The sequence below is a fragment of the Magnusiomyces paraingens genome, assembly GCF_902498895.1.
Source record: "Magnusiomyces paraingens strain CBS 517.90 genome assembly, contig: contig3, whole genome shotgun sequence".
NCBI lineage: Eukaryota > Fungi > Ascomycota > Dipodascomycetes > Dipodascales > Dipodascaceae > Magnusiomyces > Magnusiomyces paraingens.
The window spans coordinates 152553-178066 of NW_022474069.1; the positions used below are offsets into that span (position 1 = coordinate 152553).

A 25514-nucleotide genomic window follows, 5' to 3' on the forward strand; every position below is an offset into this window, starting at 1 on the left:
GTTAAGCTAAGACATGTTAATACAGGAAGGTCACAGCACTTTCAAAAGAAATGTTAATTTTTAAGAGTGATGAAAAAAAAAAAATTTGGATTCCTACTGATGTGAACTATTTTTTTTTTTTCATTTTGGAAAACATTAAAATGAGAGAAACACCACACGCACAAAAAAAAAACTCAAAACTCAAAACTCAAAACTCAAAAAAAAAAAGAAAAAAAATCGGAATGGCAAGAATAGAAAGAGAATTTTTTTTTTTTAAGTGCAGTTTAAAATACCAACAATGATTCATTATTTTGTTTGAGAATACATAATTTATTTCACTGAATGTCATAAAAAATATTCGTTAACCGAAAGTTTAGTGGTGCCGCGTGTGCAAAGATTTCATTAAAGTCGTAAACAGAGTTTTTTTTTTTTTCTTTTTTTTTTGGTTTCTTCATTTTTGCTTTTTTATTCAGAATCAGATTCATAATCCACTGGTGCAAGACCAGGAGTCAAGCCAGGCCATGAGCGCTCCTTTGAACCACTACTACTGCTAAATGTTTTCTTTTCAAAATAATCAGCCTTAGAAGACTCATATAGATCAGAAGATCCCTTTTGTGGTCTCTTGTTTTTAGAGTTTCTCATTTGAATGATCTGGATATCGTTAGCATAATGGAAAAGGGGGGAGGGTTATGATGTGTCTAGAGTACATACGTGATCCTTAATTTCGTCAATCTCATTTTCCGCGTCCCATGACACCAAAGTCTTAATATTTTCTTTTCGTGCTTTTTCCTTCTTTTCTTTAAGCTTTTGGGGATTAAGAGCGTCCTTCACAACTGCTTGACGGTCTCGCAACAGCTTTCTTGATTTCCTGTTTGCCGTGGACTTTTTGGCCCGCTTTTGTATTATTTTTGTTCGTTCATCTGGCAAATATGATGCTAGCAATCTTCCAAGAGTAGCCTCGGAGCGTTTAGAAGTGATTTCTGAACTCATAGGTAATTATATTATGTTTGGTATTAGAGACCTAGTATATGGGTATCAGCAGATGTTGGTGATATAGTTTGACTATTTTGAATCACGAATATTTTCCTAAAAAAAAAAAAAAAAAAATTTAATGGTCACGTGAATACTTTAATTTAACAAATTATTACAACCCTAACCCGTATATTTGTTACATAATCACGTTTTTTTAGTGGACCAATTAAAGCACAGCCAAAAATTGATTTTCTTCATTTGCAAGACGAATTACAAAACCCACGAACCTGTGTAGGCCAATTTTTTTTTTTCTTCAGTGGAATATAACAGGTACAACTATTTTTTTTTTTTTTTTCCAATAGCCCTCTGCGCCCAAACCTCTCCTCAAAGCATCACCATCCTCAAATTCTCCCCTTCCCCTATCCCTCTCCCTGTTTATAGACGCTTCGGCACCCTCATCTTCCATCCTCTCATTGCCAGCTTTGTTGTCAAGTAATTGTAAGTGACATTGCTTGTTGATTGTCATCGTGCCGAATAGTAGGAGCTTTTAATTTTATCAAGTGGGATTGGTTGAATACTGTTGATTGACACCTTATTCACCACTTGTATAATACTTGAGCCCTATATATATTTGATGATTCCTATAATTAAAACATTCTAACATCTTACTCATTTTTAGATCTTTTGACTTTACTTTGTTGACATTTAACCATTTCAGCTCAAACCGTTGCATGAAAGAATAATACGCAGCCAAAAAAAAAAAAAAAAAAACAGCCAACCACATTTAATTCTTTTCCCTTTACACATCACCAACACACATACATAATGCTTGCCAGACAAACGTTACGACAAGGCATGATGGCCTCCCGCGGTGCCGCTTTCCTCAGACAGCCTACTATCAACGCAATCAAGTTCTACTCCACTCCTTCTACCACCACCACCACCACCACCACAACCTCATCTACTCCTACTTTCCCCGTTGGTACTGAGGAGGGTATCCCCCCACTTGGTTACCGTATCCACCGCCCTCCTACTTGGGAGGAATCGCACGAGTCTGCTCTTGACAAGGCCACTAAGTTCTTCCTGTTGGCTGAGATGTTCCGCGGCATGTACGTTGTCCTTGAGCAGTTTTTCCGTGCTCCTTACACCATCTACTACCCCTTTGAGAAGGGCCCTATTTCCGCTCGTTTCCGTGGTGAGCACGCTCTCCGCAGATACCCCTCCGGTGAAGAGCGATGTATCGCTTGCAAGCTGTGTGAAGCCATTTGCCCCGCCATGGCCATCACCATTGAAGCTGAGGAGCGTGCTGACGGTTCCCGCCGTACCACAAAGTATGACATTGATATGACAAAGTGCATTTACTGCGGTTACTGCCAGGAATCTTGCCCTGTTGATGCCATTGTTGAGACTCCCAACGTTGAGTACTCGACAGAAACTAGAGAGGAGCTTCTTTACAATAAGGAAAAGTTGCTGGCCAATGGTGATAAGTGGGAACAGGAGATCCAGTATGGTCTTGATGCTGACTCTCATTACCGATAAATATTTGAATTTGCGCATCGTGTCATACTTTTTTAATTTTTTTTTTGTTTTAACGTCTAACTTTGATCATGCTTTAATACTTGGTGACTTTATCAACAAGAAAAATTATTAACAACCTATCATTAATATATATATGTAGAAAAAAAAGGGAAAAAAAATAAGAAAATTGTTTAATTATACATTTACTACTTGAACTTTAGAAATCCTTGATAATTTGCTCAAATTAATCCTGTGAAATCTAAAAGCCTCAATTATGCTTTTTTTATCTGCTTTTTATAATTTTGATTTTTTTTTACAGAAGTTAATAGCAGTTTTTTTTTTTACAAGACTTCCTAGATCAATGAGTTCTTCAAAAAAAAAAAAATAAATAAAAATAAAAACTAAAACCGTAATAAAAATACATTAACTTTTTTATGGACAACAAAAAACAATCAGAAATGCAAATATTCTATTGATACACATCCCCCAGGGTTAGGAAAGAATAGCTTACTGGGATGCGCACTGAACGCCTTGTGGGCCTTCACCATCAGCGTCCATATCTTCATAGTCATCTTCAGAGTTAGCCTTGCGGTACTTGGTCTGGTCAACATCTGACAGAACAACCTCCTCAATCTCAACACCGGCAGGGATGTCAAGGGTTGGTCGTGGAGGAAGAATCTTCTCAAGAAGAGTGAGTTGTTCTGGAGTGGCAAAGCCAGGAGCAGGGAACTCGACATCAAAGCTAATGTAGAGGTTGCCAAAGTTGTGATGGCGGTAAGAAGGCATACCCTTGCCCTCAATGACCTTGACCATTCCAGGGGAAATAATCTCGCCAGGAATGATGTCAACTCTAAGATATTCATCATCGAGGTGCTTGATAGAAAAGGGGCCACCAGCAAGAGCAGTTAAAAGATCAAGTTTAATCTTTGTGTAAAGATCATCACCTTTTCGTTCAAAAGTGTCATTAGGAACCTGGTCAATGACGAAGACGACATCACCAGGGATGATATCTGGGCCCTCGTCACCCATACCAGCAAAAGTAATTCGCTGGCCGTGAACCATGCCCTTATCAATGTGAACCTCGAGATCCTTCTTCTGGTCGACAGTGCGCTTGCCCTTGCATTCCTTGCAGCGGTCCTTGGGGTCAATAATCTGGCCCTGGCCCTGACAGTCACTGCACATAGTCTGGAATCTCTGGACCATAGGGCCCATTTGGCGAGTGACAAAGCGAACACCATTACCGTTACAGGCGGAACATGTCTTGACAGCGCCTTCCTTGCCACCCTTACCCTTACATGTGGGGCAGTTGACTGTTCGAGTAAGTCTGAGTTTGGAGACCTTGCCCTTGTAAAGATCAGTGAGAGTAGCCTTGATAGGGTGAACAATGTCTCTAGATTTCTGAGGGCCGGAGCGGCCGTGGCCATGATCGCCACCAAACATGCCATTCATGCCACCAAAGAAGTGGGCAAAAATGTCATCGGCACCACCCATGCCACCTGGTCCACCGTTGAGACCGGCCTCACCATACTTGTCGTAAAGCTCACGCTTGCTTGGATCAGAAAGGATTTCGTAGGCACCAGAGATTTCCTTAAACTTCTCTGCAGCTTCAGGGTTGTGTTGGTTCTTGTCAGGATGGTATTTCAGAGCATTTACTCTGTAAGCCTTCTTAAGCTGAGCTTCGCTGGCATTGGGTTGAACACCCAAGAGCTCGTAAAGTTTTGTTTCCTTAACCATTGTTGTTTGATATTATATCGTAAGATGTGATGAAGTGGCAAAAGAATAAAAAGGAGGTAAAAGTGATGTTTAGCAGCTAAAAAAAAAAAAAAAAAAAAAAGTTATGAAGAGAGATAAAGGGGTGATAAATTTATTATTTATAGAGAATAATATAAATTTTATCTAAAAAGTTGATAAACAAGATGTAAATGGTATGATGGTAAAGGATTATTTTTTTTTCAAGTTGATAAAAAAAAAATTTTTTTTTTTTTATATTATTACTATTTGGGTTTTATTTTATATGAAAAAAAAAAAAAAAAGGAGAGCAGCCAGAAATTTTTATTTTATATTATTATGCCAGGTTTCACACCTGCTTTCAATAGAACATGCTGGAAGTTGGTGGAATTCCAAAGAATTCTGTCGATCTCCTTTCCTCATCCAAAAAAAAAAAAAAAAAAAAATTGCTAATCTTAATATTAGTCATTATATGTAATGTTTATGTAATGTTTGATTGTTGTAGGTTCCGTTGGGTGTTGCAAACTCATTTCTATGGGCAATTTTTTTTTGTGATCTCCATGGAACGCGTAGATAATTTATTTTAACTAAATTTTTTTTTTTATAAAGTCAAAAGTATTTTCATATATCAAAAAAAAAATCAAATAATTAAATTAGTAAAATGGCTCTGTCTATATAATTTGTAATAAACTTAATTTCATTTTTTATAAAAGTTACTTCTTCTTTTTTTTTTTTTTTTTTCTTTTCCTTTTAAAGCTTCTCATCAATTTTCATTTTTCCGGGAAATCTCAAAACATCGGCAAGTTTTTTTTTTTTTTTTTTTTCACCAACGGAAGGGCCCCTGAATAAGCTGCGTACTTTTAGGCCCTGCTGTAATCTCGACATGGCTAGTTAGTTTCTCCATATGGGATCTGTTACATGTCAACATTTGTAACAATCTTCTATTGGGCCAGTCTGTAACTTTTTTTTTTTTATTTTTTTTTTTCTTTACTACTAAGGGCTTCTTCCTAGTTCGCTCTCTCACAAAACCTCGCTTTTTTTTTCAAAAAGACCAAATATTAACATCACCACCATCACATCTCTCCTGCAAAGTCCGATTACCTTATTTACTACCCTTTTTTTTTTTCTTTCAATCATTTCAACTCGCTCATCCAATATCTGCTTTCCTTGCAGCCAGCATCACATTTATGCATGGATAGCTAGCTATTCCACTGAATTGTCCCTATAATGGTAAGTTATTCAAAATTCAGCTCTTGAATCTCTAATAATCGGTCTTCAATGTGTTTTCCAAAAAAAAAAAAAAAAAAAAACTTGATAAACCCTATAATATTAAGCATTTACCGAGTTTTGACATTCTTTTTTGCCTCTTATATATATACTCTCTAACCTTGTTTTTTTTTTTTTTTTTTTTCTAACATTTTATTTTCATAGCGACAAATAAAAGGAATTGTTGAACGAGTGGTTTCCTCTCCTCGGCTATTCATCATTCTGCCAGCCTCCATTGCTTTTATTCTATCATATCCATTCATATACACATTGCTTACAGTCTCTTTACCAATAAAAAATCTTGAAACACCAATCCAAACTTCACCTAGACTTTTGTCAGAAGACCAATCATTACACATATCCTCCGACAATGTTACCCCGATACTTAGTGTCAAACAGCTTTACATTTCTCCACCTAGTTTTTCAAACGTATTATCCCAACAGGTCCTAGACTCAATAGCACCATTAATTTCAGACCTTGCCTTGCCAACAGTCAACTCTGGTAGCTACAGCCAGCAATCTTCACCACATCAAAAAGATTCTACTACTGAGAATAATGACGATAAACTAGAAGATAGAAATGAGCATAGAAAGGGACACGCTGATGAACATGGAGAAGAAGATTCAGATCTCCTTCACCCAGATTTTGCCCTAATCCCTAAAATCAAGACATTACCATATCTGCACTATTATTCCTCATCCACTCATAACGACCACTTTTCCCTCCTTTCTTTAAAATTTTCATCACCCTCATTAAACTCGGTCTTATATCTCCCAAGGCCCCCCCATTACAATGAGCTTAAGGCTTCGGGAATTCTTATTTCATATTTCTACAACAACTCTGCAGATGAGCAGAAATGGAACTCAGCAATTGAAAGCTTTTTGGGACCTCAAGAGTCCTTGACAACAAAGTTGGATGGATATCCTTCTTTTATACTCCCCACATCTAAGCCAATTAAAAAATCTGGATTTGCTAGTTATGTCCGGTCTCTTCCATTTGCTTACTTCCCCTATTGCCCTTTCCCGTTGATAAACCTAATTCTTTCTACCATCTTTTTGGCCTTCTACATCAACATATCATGGGATGTATCTTCAGTACGCTCAAAGTCTGGCCTTTTTGTTGCCTTTTTCGCTCAGAGTATTTTGACCTTGTCATCTTCCGTTTCAATTATATCATACTTTATTCCTTCATTCTCACATGACAGTTTACGGCATTTTTTGCTTGTTCCCTTTTTCGTCATCATTTTGAACGTTGAGAATATTTCTCGACTTCTTAACGCGGTTGCACACACCCCAAGCGAGCAACAACCGTCGCAGAGAATAATATCTGGAATGTCTGACTCTTTTGATAAGTCTTTAAAAGCAGTTGTTTTTGGAGAGATTATTCTCTTAATTTCTTGTCTACCAGGGTTGTCATATAGCCCCCAGATAAGACATATTTGCTTGTTTGCAATGCTTGCAATATTTATTGACTTAATATTGCACGTTACATATTTTACTTCGGTGCTTTCAATCGACCTGCGCCGATTTGAGCTAGAGGATCTTTTAACTGAAAGTTTAACATCCAACCACCAACCTTCAAAATACTATCTTAAGTTTATCAATGCCGATGAGCATTTCCCAGAAAAAATACGCCCATATTATCTTTATCTTCGGCATCTTTATTTCCATCCCAAATTGTCACTTTCAAACTCCATACTATTCCTTTCAATTTTTTTCCTAGCATTATGGGGGGTTTTGACAGACCCAGCAAATGAAAAGTTTTACTCCTCTGGGAGGATCCCATTTTTCTTTACACACCTTACTGCATCTTCACCAATATTTTCACAGTATCCATTTGTTAAGATCTTTGAGCCAGTAGTTCTGCAAGGAACTCGGCACCCACTCTTTTCCTCTACGTCAAAAATTGACTATTTTTTGGGGCCATCAATTTCTGGCTCCTATTCTAAATTTATTCGCATTATTTCCATAAACATAATTCTGGAACTCGTGGCATCAATAGCATTTATTCTCTCACTTACAGGGGTAATTCTTAAATATGTGCTTCCCCCTCAATCCGAACGCTCAGAGTCGACAGAACCCAATGAAGTCACTCAGTTCTTCTCCAAGGACCTGATTGGGTTTCATACGCTTGATGTCTTGCGTATTGCTACGGAAGGCTCTGCAATTGGCACAGTTTCTTTGGACCACAAGGTGTGCGTTTGGAACCCTGCTTCAGCCACAGGGAATCGTTTGGTTAAGCCCATTCCAATCCCCCTGGCCACTGAGTTTTGGCCAGTCACTAGGATGGTTATTAATTCTCAACTGTCTATGGTGGCTATATTTTCTTCGCGTGTATCGGGAATTTGGTGTTGGGATTATAAGAGCAATGTGCACTTGTACCATATCCAAGACGATGCGCTTTTTAGTACAGCGCCAGTGGAAACCTTTTTTTCAGGTCCTGACCTGATTGTGGTGACTAATACATGCAGCGTTGTATCTATCTCTGAAGTGGGGCAAATCACACAGTTCCCCATTGAATTCCCATCAAAGACTTCACAAGTGATTCACGCGCGACGTCTTTTGACACCAAGAATCCCTGAGCGTATTATATCCATGTCATCTGAAAATGAAATCAGTATTGGAACGCACATTGGGCGTGCTTGGAGATTCCGCCGACTTATGATTCAAGAGTCGCCGATGCAATTTACTCTCCACACTCTCCAATCTCAAGGCGGCGTGCATGTGCACGACTTGTCCAAATATAAACCACAGCCTATTCCTGCACCGCAGGCCATGATGGCCCGGAATCCAATGCGTGCTGGCCGAATATCAGCTGTTAACCGCATACCGAATATTCCGCCAATACGCCGGTCCAAGATATTGGACGAGAAGGTTGTATCTTTGGTGCCTGTGCCAGCAATCAATATGGTATTGATTGCAACAGCAGTCCATGTATGCTTGTTTGATGCGCAAACGGGTATCATTGTGAAGCATTTTGAAATTGGGCACTTGAAGCCAAGTTCACTGCGAGCCTTCCATTCGCAACCTACACATTGCCGATTCTGTGGATGTGTGTCAGTTGATACTTTTTCGATTGCATACTCTGATGCAGAGCACGAGGGTTTGACGATTTGTCACACTTTGACGATTGACAATCGTGCAAAGAATAGCATATGTATTCGTGTTGAAAGAGATCCCCGTGAAACGCGATGCTTGGGGTTTGAAGCGACAACAGAGCGCCAGCACTGGATTGATAGAGTTGAAGGCTGGGATGCGACTGACATGAATATGATTATGGGAGTTCGTCGGAAAGAGCCCCCATTCCAAGAAGATGATGGGGTGTTGAAGGAGGAGGTGACCAATCCAATCATCTCACTTTTTACCAGAAATTCCGAAGGACTTAGACGACGCCGTGCAGCGAGAGTTGACGGCAGTAGCATTGGAGCCAGTGGCACCAGCGGTAATACCAATGGAGGAGACATGTTTTCTGGGCATGCTCGAAGCGCTAGTAGTAGCAGCAATAATACCAATAGCTATAATGACAGCAAGGGTGCCGGGTATGGGCATTATGGTAACAAGCAATCTAGCGGTGGGGCATTGACAAAGCATCTCGAGCCTTCACTATGGGACCTTATTTTGGACATTTTGATTCCTGTGCCAGTGCTTGATTCACAAACAGAACGGTGGAACAGGACTCGAGGGCTTGGGTCTGGGCCAGTGTACTCGAAGCCGACGTTGGGGATGACGTGGGAAGGATGGGCTATGTCTGCGACAGGTCAGGTGACATACTACGACATTCCTGATCTTGATAGCGGAGGACGCAAGATCATTGGAGGTGATGACGGTAACGGGAAGAAGAATGGGAATGGAGTTGGGGGAGGGCTTTTGCTGAATGGTGGTGGGAATAGTGGGAATGGGCATGGAGACAAGGGCAAGAAGAATATGAAGGGGATGATGTTGAATAGTGGTCTGTTCAACACTGGGAAGGGCGGGGCAGTGAGCAACACGATTGGGACGGAGCTGGATAGCGTTTCGTTTGACCGGTTGCTGATTAGCTCAATTGGTCCTGTGACCAAGTACGGAGCCAAATCGATTGCCGTGACGTTTGGCAATGTGATTAAGGTTTTATATTTTGGGAATGAGGAGTCGTTGCTGCCGTCAGTGCCGCAGCCCATGACTGCTGCTGGAGCGTTACAGTCGAAGCAACAGAGGACACGGATGGCTGCAGTAGCTGCAGCTGCAGCAGCTGGTAATGCGCCAGCGGCTGGGTCTAGTTCAGGGGCTGGTGGCAATGGTCCATCGTCACCGATGATGTCTCGGTTTAGTAAGACGAGTGGAGGGCCTGGGGGAATGGCGTCGCCGACTTTTGGGCCAGTGTCTCCGATGATGTCAGGATCGCGTAAATGGAGACGGGAGGTTGGCTATTAAGCTTTGAATTTAAAACGAAAAAAAAAAATAAATAAATAAATAAAGATAAATTTTGATTAATTATTGATAATAAAAAAAAAAAGATACAAATATATATATGATATAAACTTAAATTTGTATGATTTTTTTCAAAAAAAAAAAAAAAAAGGGCTTGATGGAAATAATTGATTCAGTTTTGGAGGGGAGGGGTCAAAAGCCGTTGATTGTTTGAGGGAGCGGCTGGCACAGCTGGTCTATTGCAACAGGTAAAAACATTAGTGGGAAGGTTTTTGTTTACAAGTTGTAGAAAGAAGATGAAAAAGCCCATAATTATTAGTATTATTATTATTATTATTATTATTATTATTATTATTATTATTATTATTATTATTATTATTATTATTATTATTATTATTATTATTATTATTATTATTATTATTATTATTATTATTATTATTATTATTATTATTATTATTATTATTATTATTATTATTATTATTATTATTATTATTATTATATTAGTACCTTTTTATTTCATTTCATTTATTTATTTTTTTTTTGTATTTATCTAAGAAAATCTATCTGTTTCTTTTTTTTAAAATCTACGGAGATCCTATTAGTATCTTTTTTTTTTTCCTCTTCTTTTTCATTTGTTACATGAATCTCAAACATTTCTCTCTAAATTTGTTCTTGTTCTTGTTTATTTATTTATTTGTTTGTTTGTTTGTATTCAGCTCCATGCAATTAAGCTTAACTTTAACGTTAAAAACTCCCCCCTCCCATGCAACGGTGCAGATGACGGTACGGATTTGATTTAAATTCCCACTCTAAGAAATTTGAATGAATGGTTTGAAGTTTTTCCATTTTGAAGATATTTTTTTTTTTTTGAAGGTAATATCAGCTTGTAAAATGAATAAAAAGCTGGTCGTTTACTTCTACAAAAAAAAAAAAAAATACTGCGGTTTCACGGAATGTTCAATTAGATCCGTAAGAAAATATTAAAAAAAATAGAAAAAAAAAAAAAAAAAAAAAGTTGCAGTTTTGATTTTTTTATGTTTTGATACTAAAATATAGTATTTATATTTACTAATACTAACAAAAGAAATGGCTTTAACTGCGCCACCATTATCATTATCATTATCATCATCATCACTGTGAAAGGAAGGGGGAAGAGGAGGAGAAGTAAATTGAAGTTCTTTCATTTCCATGAGATTCCAATCTTCACTATTCAACCCTTTAATAAAAACAAACAAACAAACAAACAATTCACTATTCAAAAGAAACTAAATCTCCCCTCTTCAGAATCACCAAAAAAAATCGTTTAAATGGATGAACTAGTAAAACTGGTGTACTGGTTAGTTTTTTTGTTTTTTTGTTCTTGTTCTTGTTAGTGCAACAAGTTTTTGGGTGCAAATGAAACTTTGGTGCGTTTGTGTTCACAATAACTCACGTGCGCTCACACATATAAAATAAAATGGCGCTATCATAACCTCCTCCCTGCCTTTGTGATATCATGAATACGCGTTCTTTCCTGATTATATAAAACAAAAGTTTTCTGCTGCTGGTATTTCTTTCTTTTAAAAGTTTTTCTTTTTTTATATTTTATTTTGGGTTTTCTAAACCATCTTTCATTTTAAATAATATATATATCACGGCTTTTAACAATAAAAAAACCAATTTTTTTTTATCTGGTTATTATTTTATTATATTATATTATTTATTATTACTTAAAATAAACTCTTAAAAATAATCTTCGACATTTTTTATTTTTTTTTTTTTCCGACTTTTTTATTCATCACTTTAAATAAAATTCTGATAACGAAAAAAAAAAAAAAAAAATTTTTAATCTAAAAAATAATCTACAATTCACAGAACCAAGTCAGTTTTCTTTCATCTGTGGCATTCTTAATCATCATCCGTTCCTTCTTGATACATACACACATACTTTAAAAAGAAAAAGATATCATCCATCATCATAATGACCTCCCCACAACCTTCACGATTCCAAGCTTCCAAAGAAACGGCTTACGAGTATCTCAACAAAAAGGCCTTTAACTGGGGGTACGTCCCCCACTCAGACGTGGCCGCACAAACCCGTTGCTTCACATATCTTGAAGAATCAATTGCAAAGCTAGAAGCTCAGATACTAAATCAATCTCCTGAAGATTCATCATCAATTAATAATAAACCCGTGGATCTGAAAATCGACCCTAACCAAGACCAAGATATTTTGAAAACTTTGAAGGTCACCCTGCTTAGTACATACAACCTCGTCAAACCAAACTACGGCTCCTATAGCATGCGCAATGCCAAAATGTTTTGGTCATATTGGGATAGAATTAAACAATCCGTGGCTAAGGTCCATGAGGGCTCTGGAGCTACTGAAGAACAAATAACAAAGATTCTCGATGAGCTTGAGGTCGGAAGATACATATCAGTAGACTTCAGTGAGGAAAATAAAAAGTAATGGTAACGTTTGGAGAAATTATTCCAAGAAAAAAAAAATTTTTTTATATTTTTAAATTTAAATTTATTTATATATATACAACTTTGCAAACAGAAAAAGATAAGGAAAAAACATTTTTTTTTTAAAAATACAAAGTAAACAATCAAACGCCATCATTACAAAAAAACACACTTTTTTAATCATCATTATTCGTTTTCTTTTTTTTTTTTTTTAATCTTTTTTTTAATTTTTTTTTAATCATTATTCGTAAAAGGGAAAGGTGGGTTGGTGGTGGTGGTAGTAGTAGTATATTCCAAAATTGATTCGTTTTTAATTCCCAAATCTTAATATCCTAGAACTTTTTTTGTCGTCATTAATAGTTGAATAAGAGTCGTCAAAGATTTAAAAAAAAAAAAATTTTTAATAAACACTGGCATAGTGACGGCCATTTTCTAATTCATCAGTAACAGTTTCCACAGTATCGTCATCCTCGCCATCATCTTCAACAAGCTCAATGGCTGGATACTTGACCAAGTCCCACTTGTTCCAAAACGCACAAGACGAATCAATATCGTCCCGATCAACAAGATCCTGGAGATAGTACTTGGCCTTCATCAGACGCTGTTTGAGGTGCAAAAGACGAACACTGCCAGGTTGCTCCGAAGGAGCCAATGATTTGTCGCTCACAGCTGATAAAGTTGCTGAATCATTTTGAGTGGATGATTCAACAGAATCATCACACTCATCATTGTGATTGTATTCATCATAAACAATCTTACTAGTGTTGCAACTGTACATCTGGCGTGCAGGCGAGGTATTGTACCGGCTGCCAGAATCGTGGTAAGGTGTACGGGGTCCGTACGATTCATTGGTAGAGGAATAGTTGCCGTCTTCCTCACACAAGCTCGCCGGCGAGGTGGGCAACTCGTGGTCACTGTAGACAGACGTGTTGCGCTTGTGCTTCCAAGTCTTGCTTCGCTTCTCATCTTCATCCACAGCATACATTTCGTCTTCAGCACATGAAGTGTAAGTACAGTATTGTGCCCAGACCTCATCAATGGCCGAAACCAAGTAGTCAAAGCATCTAGCACGAGCTACCAAGTCGCATCGGGGGACAGCAGGAGCACGTCTCTTGCGAGAGGACCCCATACCGCCAAGAGAAGACGGGGTAGGAAGAGATGCTGGTACAACAGGAGCAGCAGCAGCAGTAGCCGCAGTATTGGCAGGCAGAAAAGTGGTGGAGGTGATATGGTTGTTTGAGTTTGCATAAATATTGGTGGCATCGTTAAAGGGTAAGAAGCCACCAGTTTGAGTGTCTGGGTTCATCATTGTGCAGTGACGACGAAGGGTAGCCACGGAAATAGACTTGTGTCTTGAGTGTGACTTTTTAGGGATTGCAGTATGAGAAGACAAGAAAGGCTTTGTTGTGGTGATCGGGGTAACAGCACCTGTAGCAACAATGGCATTATTTTCGTCTTCGGAATCGGAAGAAGAAGAGAAGCAAGCATTGTGGTGATAAGCCTTTGTTGCAACAGAGTTATTGTTGTTTGGACTATCCAGATCCTCATAAGCGTGATGTGAGTGTGGGGGGGAAGGTGGTGAAAAAAAGGTGCCTGTGGTTGCTGGTGCAACCGAATTTAACGACATTGCTCTTCTAATTTTAAAGAGAGCCGTCTTGTTGCTGCGGTAGCTTGAGGACGGGCTTTTATACACGGAAATGGAAGAGGAAGAGGAAGAAGAATTATTTGAAGGATGATGATGATTTACTGGGAGGTTATCGTCTTCGTCTGCAGAAGAGCAGGACGAATCCGAGCCGTCAAGGTCCGCCACGCACCGCCGTTTGAAGCTGGGCGAAGTGGCCGTAGTAATGTCAGCCTGCCGACTTCTTTTTAAACTATTAAGAGTAGCAGTAGTAGAAGAAGAAGAAGAATTTTTATGAGCGACATAATCTGCGCATGAAGCAGTACCTTCAATATTACTGTGAGTGGTTGTTGTTGCAGCAGCGGTAGGAGCAGCAGCAGCAGCAGCAGCAGCAGCAGAAGTAACGATGGGGGTCATGTTGTTGCAAGAAAAAAATTTATAACTGTGTAATATAATTATAATAATAACTTTGTTGTTGTAATAATAACAGTAACAAAAATAATCAAGTTACTTAATAGAAATTTGTTGTAATGTAATAACAGACTTTTTTTTTTAATTAATGGTGTAATTAATGTTTTATTATTAAATTTGTTTCAGAGTGTTCCACAGGAAATGAGTAGTAATCAACACGGTGGCAAAAAAAAAAAAATGAGGCAGCAAAGTTAGGGTAAGGGGGGGGAGGAGAGGAGAGGAGAAGAGAATAATTTTTGTTTTGTGAGGTGGCAAAAAAAAAAAAAAAAACAGGGGGGCGGGAAGGTGTTAAAAATAGCGCAAAAAAAATCGAAAAAAATCAGAGAATCAGCAAGTCACTTCAAATAAATGAGTAACAGGAATAACAAAAGAAATCAGTCGAGAAGATGAAGATAAAAGTTGAAAAAGATTGTAAAAGAAAAGGATTCAAACAGTCAGAGTATATAGAAAAAGACTGGGAAAAGACCTTGTAAATTTTTAGAGGGGAGGGAAATGGTTTTGGAGAAATTCTATTGGTTGGTGTGCACTGTTGGGAGTAGGAAAGTATATATAAAAAAAATTTTTTATTTGTGGTTTTTTTTTTTTGTTGTTGTTATTTGAAGAAAAATTGGTTGAAGAAAAAAAAAAAATTAAATAAAAAAAAAATAGGAAAGATCGCATAAATATATGCCTTTGCTGGGGGATCTCTTTGTTACCCTGACAAGCTAATTTCTAAGCAGGAAAAAAAAAAAAAAAAACAACAACAAAAAAATTATTTTTATTTTATTTTCTATCCACAGCCAAGCAGGCTTTTAATCTCACACACACACACACACAGGCCATTTTTTTTTTTTATTTTGTTGTTGTGTATGATATGAAATTTTGGTCACCAACCATTTAAGCGGCTTGTGCCAGGCCCTTTGTTTAAGCTTCCATTCCAGGCTTTCTATCGTAGTCTTCTATTTGTAGATAGAAGGAATTCTTATATAATTATATATAAATATATATAATTCTATAGATATGAGATACGTGGCAAGAATAGATTTTGTTTTTTTTTATTCAATATCACTAAGAGTCATAAACACTTTTATCTCAAATCATCATTACCCAATCTAAAGATTTTACATCTAAAAAAAAAAAAAAAAATATATATATATATAATAAATCTCTCATCCCTGAATAAGGAAACACCTAGAAATAAGGGGTGGGAGGTGGGTGGGAAGTATGAGGAGGAGACAAATAACACCACAAAAGTCGGTCCTTCATCACGTTGTTGTCATGTATATATATATAAGCTAGATTCATGCTTGCTGCTGTTGCTACTGCTACTGCTTATCACTGTATGTTTGTGTGTGGATCCACAAGGAAACTTTAAAATAAAAGACTTAGTCATCAAAACTGATCTCTTATGCATTTAAAATTGGCCTCGTATATGATATATATATATATATTTTTTGTTTTATTCATACTTGATACATTTTCTTGGCCTATCATTTATCACACGCGTAGTCATTCAACTTACTTCCTTTGTAGGTTTTTAGAAATTAAATCTTTAAGAAAAGAATAAAAATAAAAATAAAATTAAAAAAACAACATATAATAGAGTCATCAATTGAGACCAATATGATGATTGCCAATAACATTAAAAGAAGGGGGGAGATGAAAATGGAGGGGTTTTTTTTTAGTGATGATATTGCATTGCAACACCTCAAAATTTATCAACCGACACGCCTAAAAACAAATGAAATTAAACAATTTTTTGTAATTGAAAAAAAACAACACTCGCGTTTTAATGAAATATTCCATTAAAGACTTGAATTTAGAAATATCTCTTATATATATATCAATAATCAATTGAATTAAAGATTTTCATATTCCATATCTTAAAAAAAAAAAAAAAAAAAAAAACTCAATTGAACTTTCACGACTTGCTTCTCGTATTTCTTCCTTCATTTTGGGCAAAAGTGTGACATCTATTTGAGTTGTTTGTTTTAGGAAGACTACCTCAAACATAATAAATCATTTTCAAAATCTTCTACTACAACTGCAATTACTTCGGTTGTTTTAGCCTATTCAAGGCTTTTTTTTTTTTTTTTTTTTTTTTGGTTTTAACCCTTTGGTTTTCAAAAACATCATCAAAATTATTATAAAAGAAAAGATGAAAAATACAAAGCAAACATTTACTTCCGCCTCTTTGATCATCTACTTTTAAGCTTTTTGTGTGTAATAATACCGGACATTTAAATATTTTCTAGTATCTAAAAGAATTCTTCTTCTTTTTTTTTTTTTTTCAACATATGCAAAAAAAACTTGTTTTTATATATATATATATAGCTTCAATACCAAAAGGCAACTAACTCGCTATGTCCTTGTTTTCAAAAGAAACTTTTTCTACTGTGGGAAGCTGACCCCCCCACTTTAGGAGATACCAAGAGAGAGAAAGAAAATTAAATATCGTTCTCTCTTTTTTTTTTTTTTTTTTTTTTTGTTTGTTTGTTTGTTTGTAACTACAGACAATTTTGTTTCGGTCAATAGGAACCTTCCGAGGTTGAATGGTTTACAATTATGTTTTAACTGTAGTTAACAAAAATACACCTACGTTTGCATGTTACAATATACTACTATGTTTTGTAATTATACTAACGTATGAGTTTCATCATTTCATTTATATATATGCCCCTTCCTTCTTCTCCAAAATTAGAATATACAAAGAATTGTTAATCCTAAAATAGAACCCACGAGAAAAGAAAAATGTCTCTATGATCATAAAATATCAAAAGAGGTACTAGGTTAATACTGAAGCCTAAAAAAAAAAAGATAACTAGCACAGCCCTCATCAAATCTGGGTTTTGCCCACTCTTTTCTGAATAGAAAAACCGATTTGAATAAACTACTGTTTTAGCAGCATATTATCAAGATGATAAAGGGGGTTCAAAACAACTAATTATCTAAAAAAAACAATAAATGAATACTTGATAATATAAAATTTAAATTAAACAAAAGTTTTCAATTATTCAAAAGTTATGATGTAAGCGAAACATGAAATAAATATTTTTTTTTTTACAATGTGCAATGTCAAATCCTTTTGAGCAATATCCCAAAAATAGCATTCTAACGTTACATGCTAATATAAGTTTTGTATTCAAAAATAAAAACTTGAGGGAGAAAAAAAAAACTAATTGTAAAAGAAATTATCTTCAGAAAACTAAAAATAAACCATTTTTTTTTCATATCGATTTAAAAAAAGAGAATAATCTTAGATTTCAATATTTAGCAACTAAAAGTAAATCTCAAAAAAAAGAGGGAGATAAAAAAAATTATTGTAAAATAGTGAGTGGCCCTGGAAATATGGAAGTTTAAACTTCTTAAAGTCCTCCTCATTATTTCAAATCGTCTAAACTGAAACAAAAAAAAAATTCCTCAATAATAGTGAATTCACTTAGCTTTCCTGGGTTTAAAAGCAATTAAATACGCTTCATATTTCCATTATTCACTGTTTAATTAATAATGAAATCTTTTTAAACATTACAAATTACCCCATTCCCTTTTCTATTATTAACGATCGACAAGACAAATTTCCATCTTTGAATTTTGAACCATCTTCAATTGTCTTAAGAGATAACGCTTATCTAATTACATGCAACTGACCAACTCTTCAATTTCCACTCATCTCTATCATAGCCTTTACATTTTTTTTTCACTAATTTTAACATTTTTTTTTTTTTTTTACATGATCAATTAACATCAACAAAAAAAACCATTCATGGTAACAATAAAAAATAACTAAATATTTTCTTTCATAATCACTTTACCATCTCCTATTACTTTTCTTTCTTTTTTCTTTCATTCTTTCATTCTTTCATTCTTTCTTAAAAGTTCAAGCTCTTTCTAGTGGCAAACAACTTGGTGCTGACAGTAGAACCGTGCTCTTCTATCTGGGAACAGTACTTGTCAATTTGACCAGAAACAAGGAGATTGTCAAGTCTAGAAGGTTCAGTAGGAAGCTTGAAAACATTCTTCCAGTCGTCCAGAGAAAGAGTTGGCTTGCCAGCAGCAGCAAGTTGGGCGTTATCAACATTTCTCTTGTGTTGCCATTGTTGGATCTTGAGCTTCTCACGAGCAAGCTGTCGCTGGTAGTAATTGTAGTTACCCTGGTCGGTGTGGAACTGATCAATCGAGTCAAAAATGGCCTCAATGTTCTTCTCAAGATATGAATCGATGGAGATGTTCAAGTTATCAAAGTTGTTTTCAAACGATGCAGAGGGGGCCTTTTCAAGGTTGCTGGCTTCCAAAGACTGGAGGAAAAAGGTGACAAGGTGCGAATTGTGGATTTCAATGGGAAGCTTATCAAAAATGTTGTGGTATGAAAGACTGTTCTTGGTCAAAGATTCAGTGGTAAATTTGCCCTCCTTGCGAGCAGCAATGAATGACTCAGAAAGACGGTAGGCGTGTAACGACAAGCCGGAGGCCAGGGTCTGTGAAACGTCATTGACAATGAGAACAGCATTGGGGTTGCTAGCCTGGTATGAAAGAAGAGTTTCAATGGTATTGATATTGAACAGCTTGCCAAGGTTGGTGCTGATGAAGTAGCCGACAGTGTTGATGTCAACGTTGATGGCCTTGAGGTGGTACAAGATATCGTTTTGGTACTTTTGCACAGACTTGGATCGAATGCCCAAACCCTCATTGTCGTTGGCTGAAGGGGGGAACGGGAATGCATGGGAAACCGACAGAACGTTCTCCTCCTCCAAACCAAGAAGCTGGCCGGATATTGGTGAAGGGTACGCATCCGAAGCTGACTTTATGATTTTAAGAACAACAGTAGAGTCCAGTTGGACCTTGTTGGTGGTGGCGGGGCCAGCAGGGAAGGTAGCCACAGGGATGGCAGAGCGACCACTAGATGGGGTTAATATGGTATTCTTAATCTAATTTATCTAATTTACAAGAGACAACACATACATAAGCTTAGACATTATGGGAAGTTAATGAGGGGAAGGGCAGATACGATATGATCTGTGCGTATAAGGCCTGCTGTTGCGAGGATGTGCTATTGAAAAAAAAATTTTCCTTTGCCTTATTATTACAAGTGGTGTAGTTTTTTTTTTTTTTTCCCAAAGACTCTCTTTCCCAAAATAAAACCGAACCCATTTTAACCCTAACATCGAACCAAAAATTACATAACGTCTGAGTAATTTTGAAAAATTTTTGGCAGCCAGGGCAGTGGGTGCGTCGTGACTCTTTCCGCATGAACCTGCTCGAAACTCTCGCGACTGCAGGAATTTTTTTTTTTTTTTTTTTTCCTTCCTCTCTTTTTTTTTTTTTTTTTTTGATCTTATCTTCCGTATACTCCCAAGTAACAATACCCTTTGGAGCCTCTCCTTCAAACTTTCAATCAACCCAAGAGAGTAAGTCTCAAAACAAAGCTTCTATCATAATCTCATAATAATACTAACTTCACTTTAGTTAACAATGTCCGACAACGCTGTTGAACAGGCTGCTGAGCAACTGCAGAAGACCTACCTTGACGAGGAAACCGGCGAACAGGTTTCCAAGAGCGAACTCAAGAAGCGCCAGAAGGCTCGCGAGGTCGCCAAGAAGAAGGCCGAGAAGGCTGCCGCTCGCCCCGCTCCTGCTGCTTCTGCTTCTAAGCCCAAGGAGGAAGAGCTCACCCCTAACCAGTACTTTGAGATCCGAAGTCGCCAAATTCTGGAATTGAAGAAGTCTAAGGCCCCCTACCCTTACCCCCACAAGTTCCATGTCTCTGTCACCATCCCTGAGTTTGTCAAGAAGTACTCTCACTTGACTCGTGGCGAGAAGCTCGAGGAAGAAAAGGTCTCCATTGCTGGCAGAATCTTCACCAAGCGTGAGTCTGGTACTCAGCTCAAGTTCTACGTCATCCACGGTGAGGGTTCTTCTCTCCAGGCCGTTGCCCAGGCCTTTGACGAGGAGAAGCTTGATGAGATCCACGAAATCCTTAGAAGAGGTGACATTATTGGTGTCAATGGTTACCCCTTCCGCACTTCCCCCAAGAAGGGTGGTGAAGGTGAGCTCTCCATCTTCATTGAAAAGATCACTCTTCTTACCCCCTCTCTCCACATGCTTCCTACCGAGCACTTTGGTTTCAAGGACATGGAGGCCCGTTTCCGCATGAGATACCTCGATCTTATCATGAACAATTCCACCCGCGACAGATTTATTGTTCGTTCTAAGATTATTTCCTACATTCGTCAGTTCTTTGACTCTCGTGACTTCATTGAGGTTGAGACCCCCATGATGAACATCATTGCTGGTGGTGCCACCGCTAAGCCCTTCGTCACTCACCACAACGATCTCAACATGGATCTGTTTATGCGTATTGCTCCTGAGCTTTATCTTAAGCAGCTTGTTGTTGGTGGCTTGGAGCGTGTTTACGAGATTGGCCGTCAGTTTAGAAACGAGGGTATTGATATGACCCACAACCCTGAGTTCACCACCTGTGAGTTTTACCAGGCTTATGCTGATGTTTATGATCTTATGGATACCACTGAGCTTCTCTTCTCCGAGATGGTCAAGAGCATCACTGGTGACTACAAGATCACTTACCACCCTGATGGCCCCGAGGGTAAGCCTATGGAGATTGACTTTAGCCGCCCATGGAAGCGTCTTGACATGATCCCCACCTTGGAGGAGCGCCTCAATGTCAAGTTCCCTCCTGCTGACACTCTTCACTCCAAGGAGACCAACGATTTCTTGAAGGATGTTTTGAAGAAGGCCAACCTTGACTGCACCCCTCCTCTTACCAATGCCCGCATGCTTGACAAGCTTGTTGGTGAGTACCTTGAGGACACCTGCATTAACCCCACCTTTATCTTTGGTCACCCTGAGATGATGTCTCCTCTTGCCAAGTACCACCGTGAGATTCCTGGTTTGACTGAGAGATTCGAGGTCTTTGTTGCTACCAAGGAGATTTGCAATGCCTACACTGAGTTGAACGATCCCTTTGACCAGCGTGAACGTTTCGAGGAGCAGGCTAACCAGAAGGCCCAGGGTGACGATGAGGCCCAGCTTGTTGACGAGACTTTCCTCAATGCTCTTGAGTATGGTCTTCCTCCCACTGGTGGTTGGGGCTGCGGTATTGACCGTCTTACCATGTTCTTGACTGACTCCAACACCATCAAGGAGGTTCTTCTCTTCCCCACCATGAAGCCTGAGGTTAACAATTAGATTTAATAGGTCGTTAAGGATGAGTTTTTTTTGTATTATATAATTTTTTTTAATAAATTTTTAAAAATTGAAGAAAAAACATAAAATGCACAATTGTTTTATTTTATTTTATTTTTTATTTTTATTTTATTTTTTATTTTTATTTTTATTTTTTTTATTATATAATTTCATATTTACAGTCATTATCAAACAAACATTTTCACTTCTTTATTTACACAAAATCTATTTCTCTTCTTTAATGGCCAACTCGGGAGCACCAGGAGAAGTGTCCTTGTTGGACTCATCAAGGTGAGGCTTGAAGACGGGGTCAGATAACAGCTTGATGACTTCCTTGGCAACCTTGCGGTTGACATCGTTGCCAAAGTGAACGTTTGTGGGGTTGAAAGAGGAAATGGAATGAAGATGTTCCTGCTCTGCAGCCAATTCCTCAGGGGTCATGCTGGTAAGCTTTTGGTTGTCAAGAGACTTGACGACATTGATATCTTCACGGGTATACATATGAGCCTTCATACCGATACCAGACATGGAATGCTTTTGGAGGGTAGCGAGCCAAGTTTCAATAACTTCTGGGTTAGAGTCGTAGACCTTGATGACGCGCTTGTGGGTGCGGCGCTCAAAATTCTCCTTTGATTTGGCGTGGACAAAGGGTGAGCGGATGACAGTCCAGCGTTCGCGGCGGGTGGGCAGAGGAATAACACCAGAGACAGGCATTTTGAGGTAAAAAGCGGCACGCAGAGCAAAGTCAGCAAAGAAGTCGAGATCTTGGGTCTCGAAAGCACGCATCTGGATCTCAGCAACAAGATGGCCGTGTGTTTTAGGATGACGCAATGGTGCGTACTCATTGAGCTTGACGTTGAGGGGCACGGGGCGGCCTGTGGCCAGCGAGGGCTTAGTACTGGAAGGAACGAAAGTACCTTCGGAAGGGTACAGGTCACTGGGGGCATAGTTAGGCGAATCATCAACGACAACCTTGTTGGCAAGCTGGATCTCAGTAGGAATGGAGGGCGACTGGAGGTTGCTTGAGACTGAGAACGTGCGGATGGTGGCATATGTAGGAGCAGCAATCTGAGCGCGGGTAGCAGCGACTTGCCGCAGCAGAGTTGATGGGGCTCGCATTGTTTAGGGGTGTATGAACTGCGGGAGCTTGGGGATGGTCGAAATGATCCAGCAGGTGGAGTTGATGCTGTTGTGTTGGTGGTGATGGAAAAATTAGTCCCCAAGGGAGGTTTTCTGGGAAAGTTGAAAATTTTAGGCAAGTAGCGATGCTATGATTGGGCGGGAAATGATCACGTGAGTATATATTACAACGTTTGAGTATGTGACATTACAACAACCTATGAAGGTGCAATTACAACTAGCTTGGAGAGATGGTCGGGACATTTGTGACACCGAGACAAGAGGTTCCGGTGAGCCCAGCAAATGGTTGCCCGGATATTTCTTTAATGAATCAATCAATTAGAGAGAATTTTTTAATTTTTTAATTTCTTATTTTTATTTCTATTTTTATATTTTTGATACAAACAAACACCAACTATAATTTTTTTTTTTCTTATCACGTTGGAACTTTTAGATCTGCACGTTTCCTTCAGTTATTACTTTTGGCTGGTATGACGGAAACCGAGTGAAAAATTCGGAGAGACGCGGGTTTTGGTCCGCGGGCAGCGGCTATTCACAAAGGGCGAAATCGGCGCCTTTTAACGGCCTTTTTTTTCTTGTTATTTTAATGTCAGTAGAAGACAAAATGGACTTTTTTTTTTTTCCTTCAACATTTTTGAAATTTCTTTTCCCTCATTTATATAATTTTTTTTTTTTTCAAAAAAATTCAAAAAGGAAAATAATTCATTCTCAGAGTCATTAAAAATACTCACTCCCTCCAAAAAAAAAAATGGACTCTAAACCCATAGACACTCCCGCAGCTAACCAGGCAGCAGCTAATCAAACTGCCACTAAACCCAATCCCTCAAAAGACGTTAAACACCCACCCCGCTATGCAGGATTCGTGGCCGGCGTCTTCTCCGGCATTACAAAGCTTACAGTCGGCCATCCTTTCGATACAATCAAGGTCCGCATGCAAACCTCTGCAGAAGGAAAGTTCAAGGGCCCCATGGACTGTCTTTACCAGACCCTACGCAAGGAAGGCGTCCGCGGTCTTTACAAGGGAGCTACTCCTCCTCTTGTTGGATGGATGGTCATGGACAGTGTGTAAGTTTTGTTTGTTTTATTTATGAGTTGCAATCATCTTCGTTTTATTTTCCTAACATCATTTCAGAATGCTTGGATCTTTGCACAATTATAGAAGATGTATCAAGGATTGCGTTTACCCAGATCACTGTGAGCTCCCATTTGCCGGCAAGTGTGTTGCAGGAATTCTGTCTGGCTGGACCGTCAGTTTTGTTGCAGCTCCCATTGAGCACGTTAAGGCCCGTTTGCAAGTTCAATACGACGCTTCTACCAAAGTTTATTCTGGCCCTATCAACTGTGCGGCGTCTCTCATCAAAAATCATGGCATTTTCAACGGCCTTTACAAGGGCCTGCTTTCAACAATGATTTTTAGAACAAACTTCCTGTTTTGGTGGGGGTCTTATGATATATTCAACACTTACTTTGAGAAGAAAACTTCTATGAACAAAGTCATGGCCAACTTCTGGGCCGGAGGTCTTTCGGCTACCATTTTTTGGATCACCGCATACCCCGTCGATGTGGTTAAGCAGCGCATCATGACCGATGATCTTAACAACCCTAAGTACAAGTCCTGGCTCGATGCCTTCAAGAACGTCTACAGAACTTATGGCTGGAAGGGTTACTTTAGAGGTTTCGGGCCTTCCATTCTACGATCTTTCCCTGCCAATGCTTCTGCTCTTGCATCTTTCGAACTTGTCATGAGACTCTTTAACCAGGATGCTTCGGAGGAAGAAAAGGCTGGAATTCTGGAAGAGTAAACCAAATTGTGTCAATGGGTTGGTACAAAAAAAAAAACTGAGAGATGAAAAAAAAAAAATAAAACTCCATGCATTTTAATAGTATAGTAGAAAAATGTAAACTGGCTATTCTAACCAAACAAATACAGAAATCACTCGTTCATTATGATTATTGATCCTCATAAAAAGATCGTCATTGATTCATATCATTGCCTTGTTTCTTCCGGTAAACTTTCGCTTTTGCCTGTTTGAGATGTTCCGTCCTTAATTTCCTCTTCTTTCTCTTCCCCTTTTTCTTCTTTTTCTTCTTTTTCTTCTTTTTCTTCTTTTTCTTCTTTTTCTTCTTTTTCTTCTTCCACAACTGTCTCGATCTCCCAAGGCTTGCGCCGGCGCTGAGCAGACGTCTGTGACGATTGTTGTAACCCTAGCTCAGTATCTGGAATATCCCGAATTCCTGGAATCGGCTTCCCAGAAAGAATCATCTCCACAACCTGTGCATATGATGCAGAGTATGGCACCTCGCATTCTTTCTTCTCAGAATTACTTCTTTGATCCGCTTGTACTGGTGTCACATCATTGCTTTTTAAATTCGATTTAGTTTCTTCTTCTAGCCACTTGGTATATGAATCCACATTAATTTCGGTGCCAAACTTTCGAGAAAAGAAAAACGACCTTAGCCTTAACTCGGCCTCTGTGTCCATCGATTGTAGGCCTTTGGCTGCAAGCACAGACTTAAGTCCAGCCTGGTACCCTTCATCGGTATCCCAGTCATAATCCCGAAGCTTGATAAACCAAGACTGCTGTGTTTGTGGAACTTGTTCAACTTGTTCAGTCATTGTGATGTATGCAAAGCTTTTTTGTTGGTTGGATAAAAAAATAAAAAAAATAAAAACAAAATAATCCCGTTAGCCATCTTTGTGGGGGAAGTCCAATCGGCTGATAAGAAGACCGAAAAAGTTATTGGGGAGGGTAACGGGGGTAAATCAATTGATTGAAAAAAAATA

The 25514-nt window shown here is 38.3% G+C and overlaps 11 protein-coding genes across 11 annotated transcripts; 5 read left to right on the forward strand and 6 right to left on the reverse strand.

Moving 5' to 3' along the window:
- Positions 1-444: 444 nt before the first annotated feature.
- On the reverse strand, positions 445-969 carry SAPINGB_P003361 (uncharacterized protein; the record flags this gene model as incomplete). Its single annotated transcript, XM_031998079.1, has 2 exons — positions 445-630; positions 691-969. The coding sequence occupies 2 exons, from the start codon at positions 967-969 to the stop codon at positions 445-447; spliced, it is 465 nt and encodes a 154-aa protein (XP_031853970.1).
- An 807-nt stretch (positions 970-1776) lies between these two features.
- Positions 1777-2490, forward strand: SAPINGB_P003362 (uncharacterized protein; the record flags this gene model as incomplete). Its single annotated transcript, XM_031998080.1, has 1 exon — positions 1777-2490. One exon carries the CDS (start codon positions 1777-1779, stop codon positions 2488-2490), a length of 714 nt encoding a protein of 237 aa, XP_031853971.1.
- Positions 2491-2976: 486 nt separating this feature from the next.
- Positions 2977-4203, reverse strand: SAPINGB_P003363 (uncharacterized protein; the record flags this gene model as incomplete). The annotated part of the gene is made up of 1 exon (XM_031998081.1): positions 2977-4203. The coding sequence occupies one exon, from the start codon at positions 4201-4203 to the stop codon at positions 2977-2979; it is 1227 nt and encodes a 408-aa protein (XP_031853972.1).
- A 1221-nt stretch (positions 4204-5424) lies between these two features.
- Positions 5425-9873, forward strand: SAPINGB_P003364 (uncharacterized protein; the record flags this gene model as incomplete). The annotated part of the gene is made up of 2 exons (XM_031998082.1): positions 5425-5427; positions 5629-9873. The coding sequence occupies 2 exons, from the start codon at positions 5425-5427 to the stop codon at positions 9871-9873; spliced, it is 4248 nt and encodes a 1415-aa protein (XP_031853973.1).
- Positions 9874-11830: 1957 nt separating this feature from the next.
- SAPINGB_P003365 (uncharacterized protein) lies at positions 11831-12319 on the forward strand (the record flags this gene model as incomplete). Its single annotated transcript, XM_031998083.1, has 1 exon — positions 11831-12319. The coding sequence occupies one exon, from the start codon at positions 11831-11833 to the stop codon at positions 12317-12319; it is 489 nt and encodes a 162-aa protein (XP_031853974.1).
- Positions 12320-12718: 399 nt separating this feature from the next.
- SAPINGB_P003366 (uncharacterized protein) lies at positions 12719-14356 on the reverse strand (the record flags this gene model as incomplete). The annotated part of the gene is made up of 1 exon (XM_031998084.1): positions 12719-14356. The coding sequence occupies one exon, from the start codon at positions 14354-14356 to the stop codon at positions 12719-12721; it is 1638 nt and encodes a 545-aa protein (XP_031853975.1).
- A 3902-nt stretch (positions 14357-18258) lies between these two features.
- On the reverse strand, positions 18259-19362 carry SAPINGB_P003367 (uncharacterized protein; the record flags this gene model as incomplete). Its single annotated transcript, XM_031998085.1, has 2 exons — positions 18259-19285; positions 19349-19362. The coding sequence occupies 2 exons, from the start codon at positions 19360-19362 to the stop codon at positions 18259-18261; spliced, it is 1041 nt and encodes a 346-aa protein (XP_031853976.1).
- A 496-nt stretch (positions 19363-19858) lies between these two features.
- Positions 19859-21592, forward strand: SAPINGB_P003368 (uncharacterized protein; the record flags this gene model as incomplete). The annotated part of the gene is made up of 1 exon (XM_031998086.1): positions 19859-21592. The coding sequence occupies one exon, from the start codon at positions 19859-19861 to the stop codon at positions 21590-21592; it is 1734 nt and encodes a 577-aa protein (XP_031853977.1).
- Positions 21593-21814: 222 nt separating this feature from the next.
- On the reverse strand, positions 21815-22708 carry SAPINGB_P003369 (mitochondrial 37S ribosomal protein uS10m; the record flags this gene model as incomplete). Its single annotated transcript, XM_031998087.1, has 1 exon — positions 21815-22708. One exon carries the CDS (start codon positions 22706-22708, stop codon positions 21815-21817), a length of 894 nt encoding a protein of 297 aa, XP_031853978.1.
- Positions 22709-23477: 769 nt separating this feature from the next.
- SAPINGB_P003370 (uncharacterized protein) lies at positions 23478-24531 on the forward strand (the record flags this gene model as incomplete). Its single annotated transcript, XM_031998088.1, has 2 exons — positions 23478-23794; positions 23862-24531. The coding sequence occupies 2 exons, from the start codon at positions 23478-23480 to the stop codon at positions 24529-24531; spliced, it is 987 nt and encodes a 328-aa protein (XP_031853979.1).
- Positions 24532-24716: 185 nt separating this feature from the next.
- Positions 24717-25346, reverse strand: SAPINGB_P003371 (uncharacterized protein; the record flags this gene model as incomplete). The annotated part of the gene is made up of 1 exon (XM_031998089.1): positions 24717-25346. One exon carries the CDS (start codon positions 25344-25346, stop codon positions 24717-24719), a length of 630 nt encoding a protein of 209 aa, XP_031853980.1.
- Positions 25347-25514: the final 168 nt, after the last annotated feature.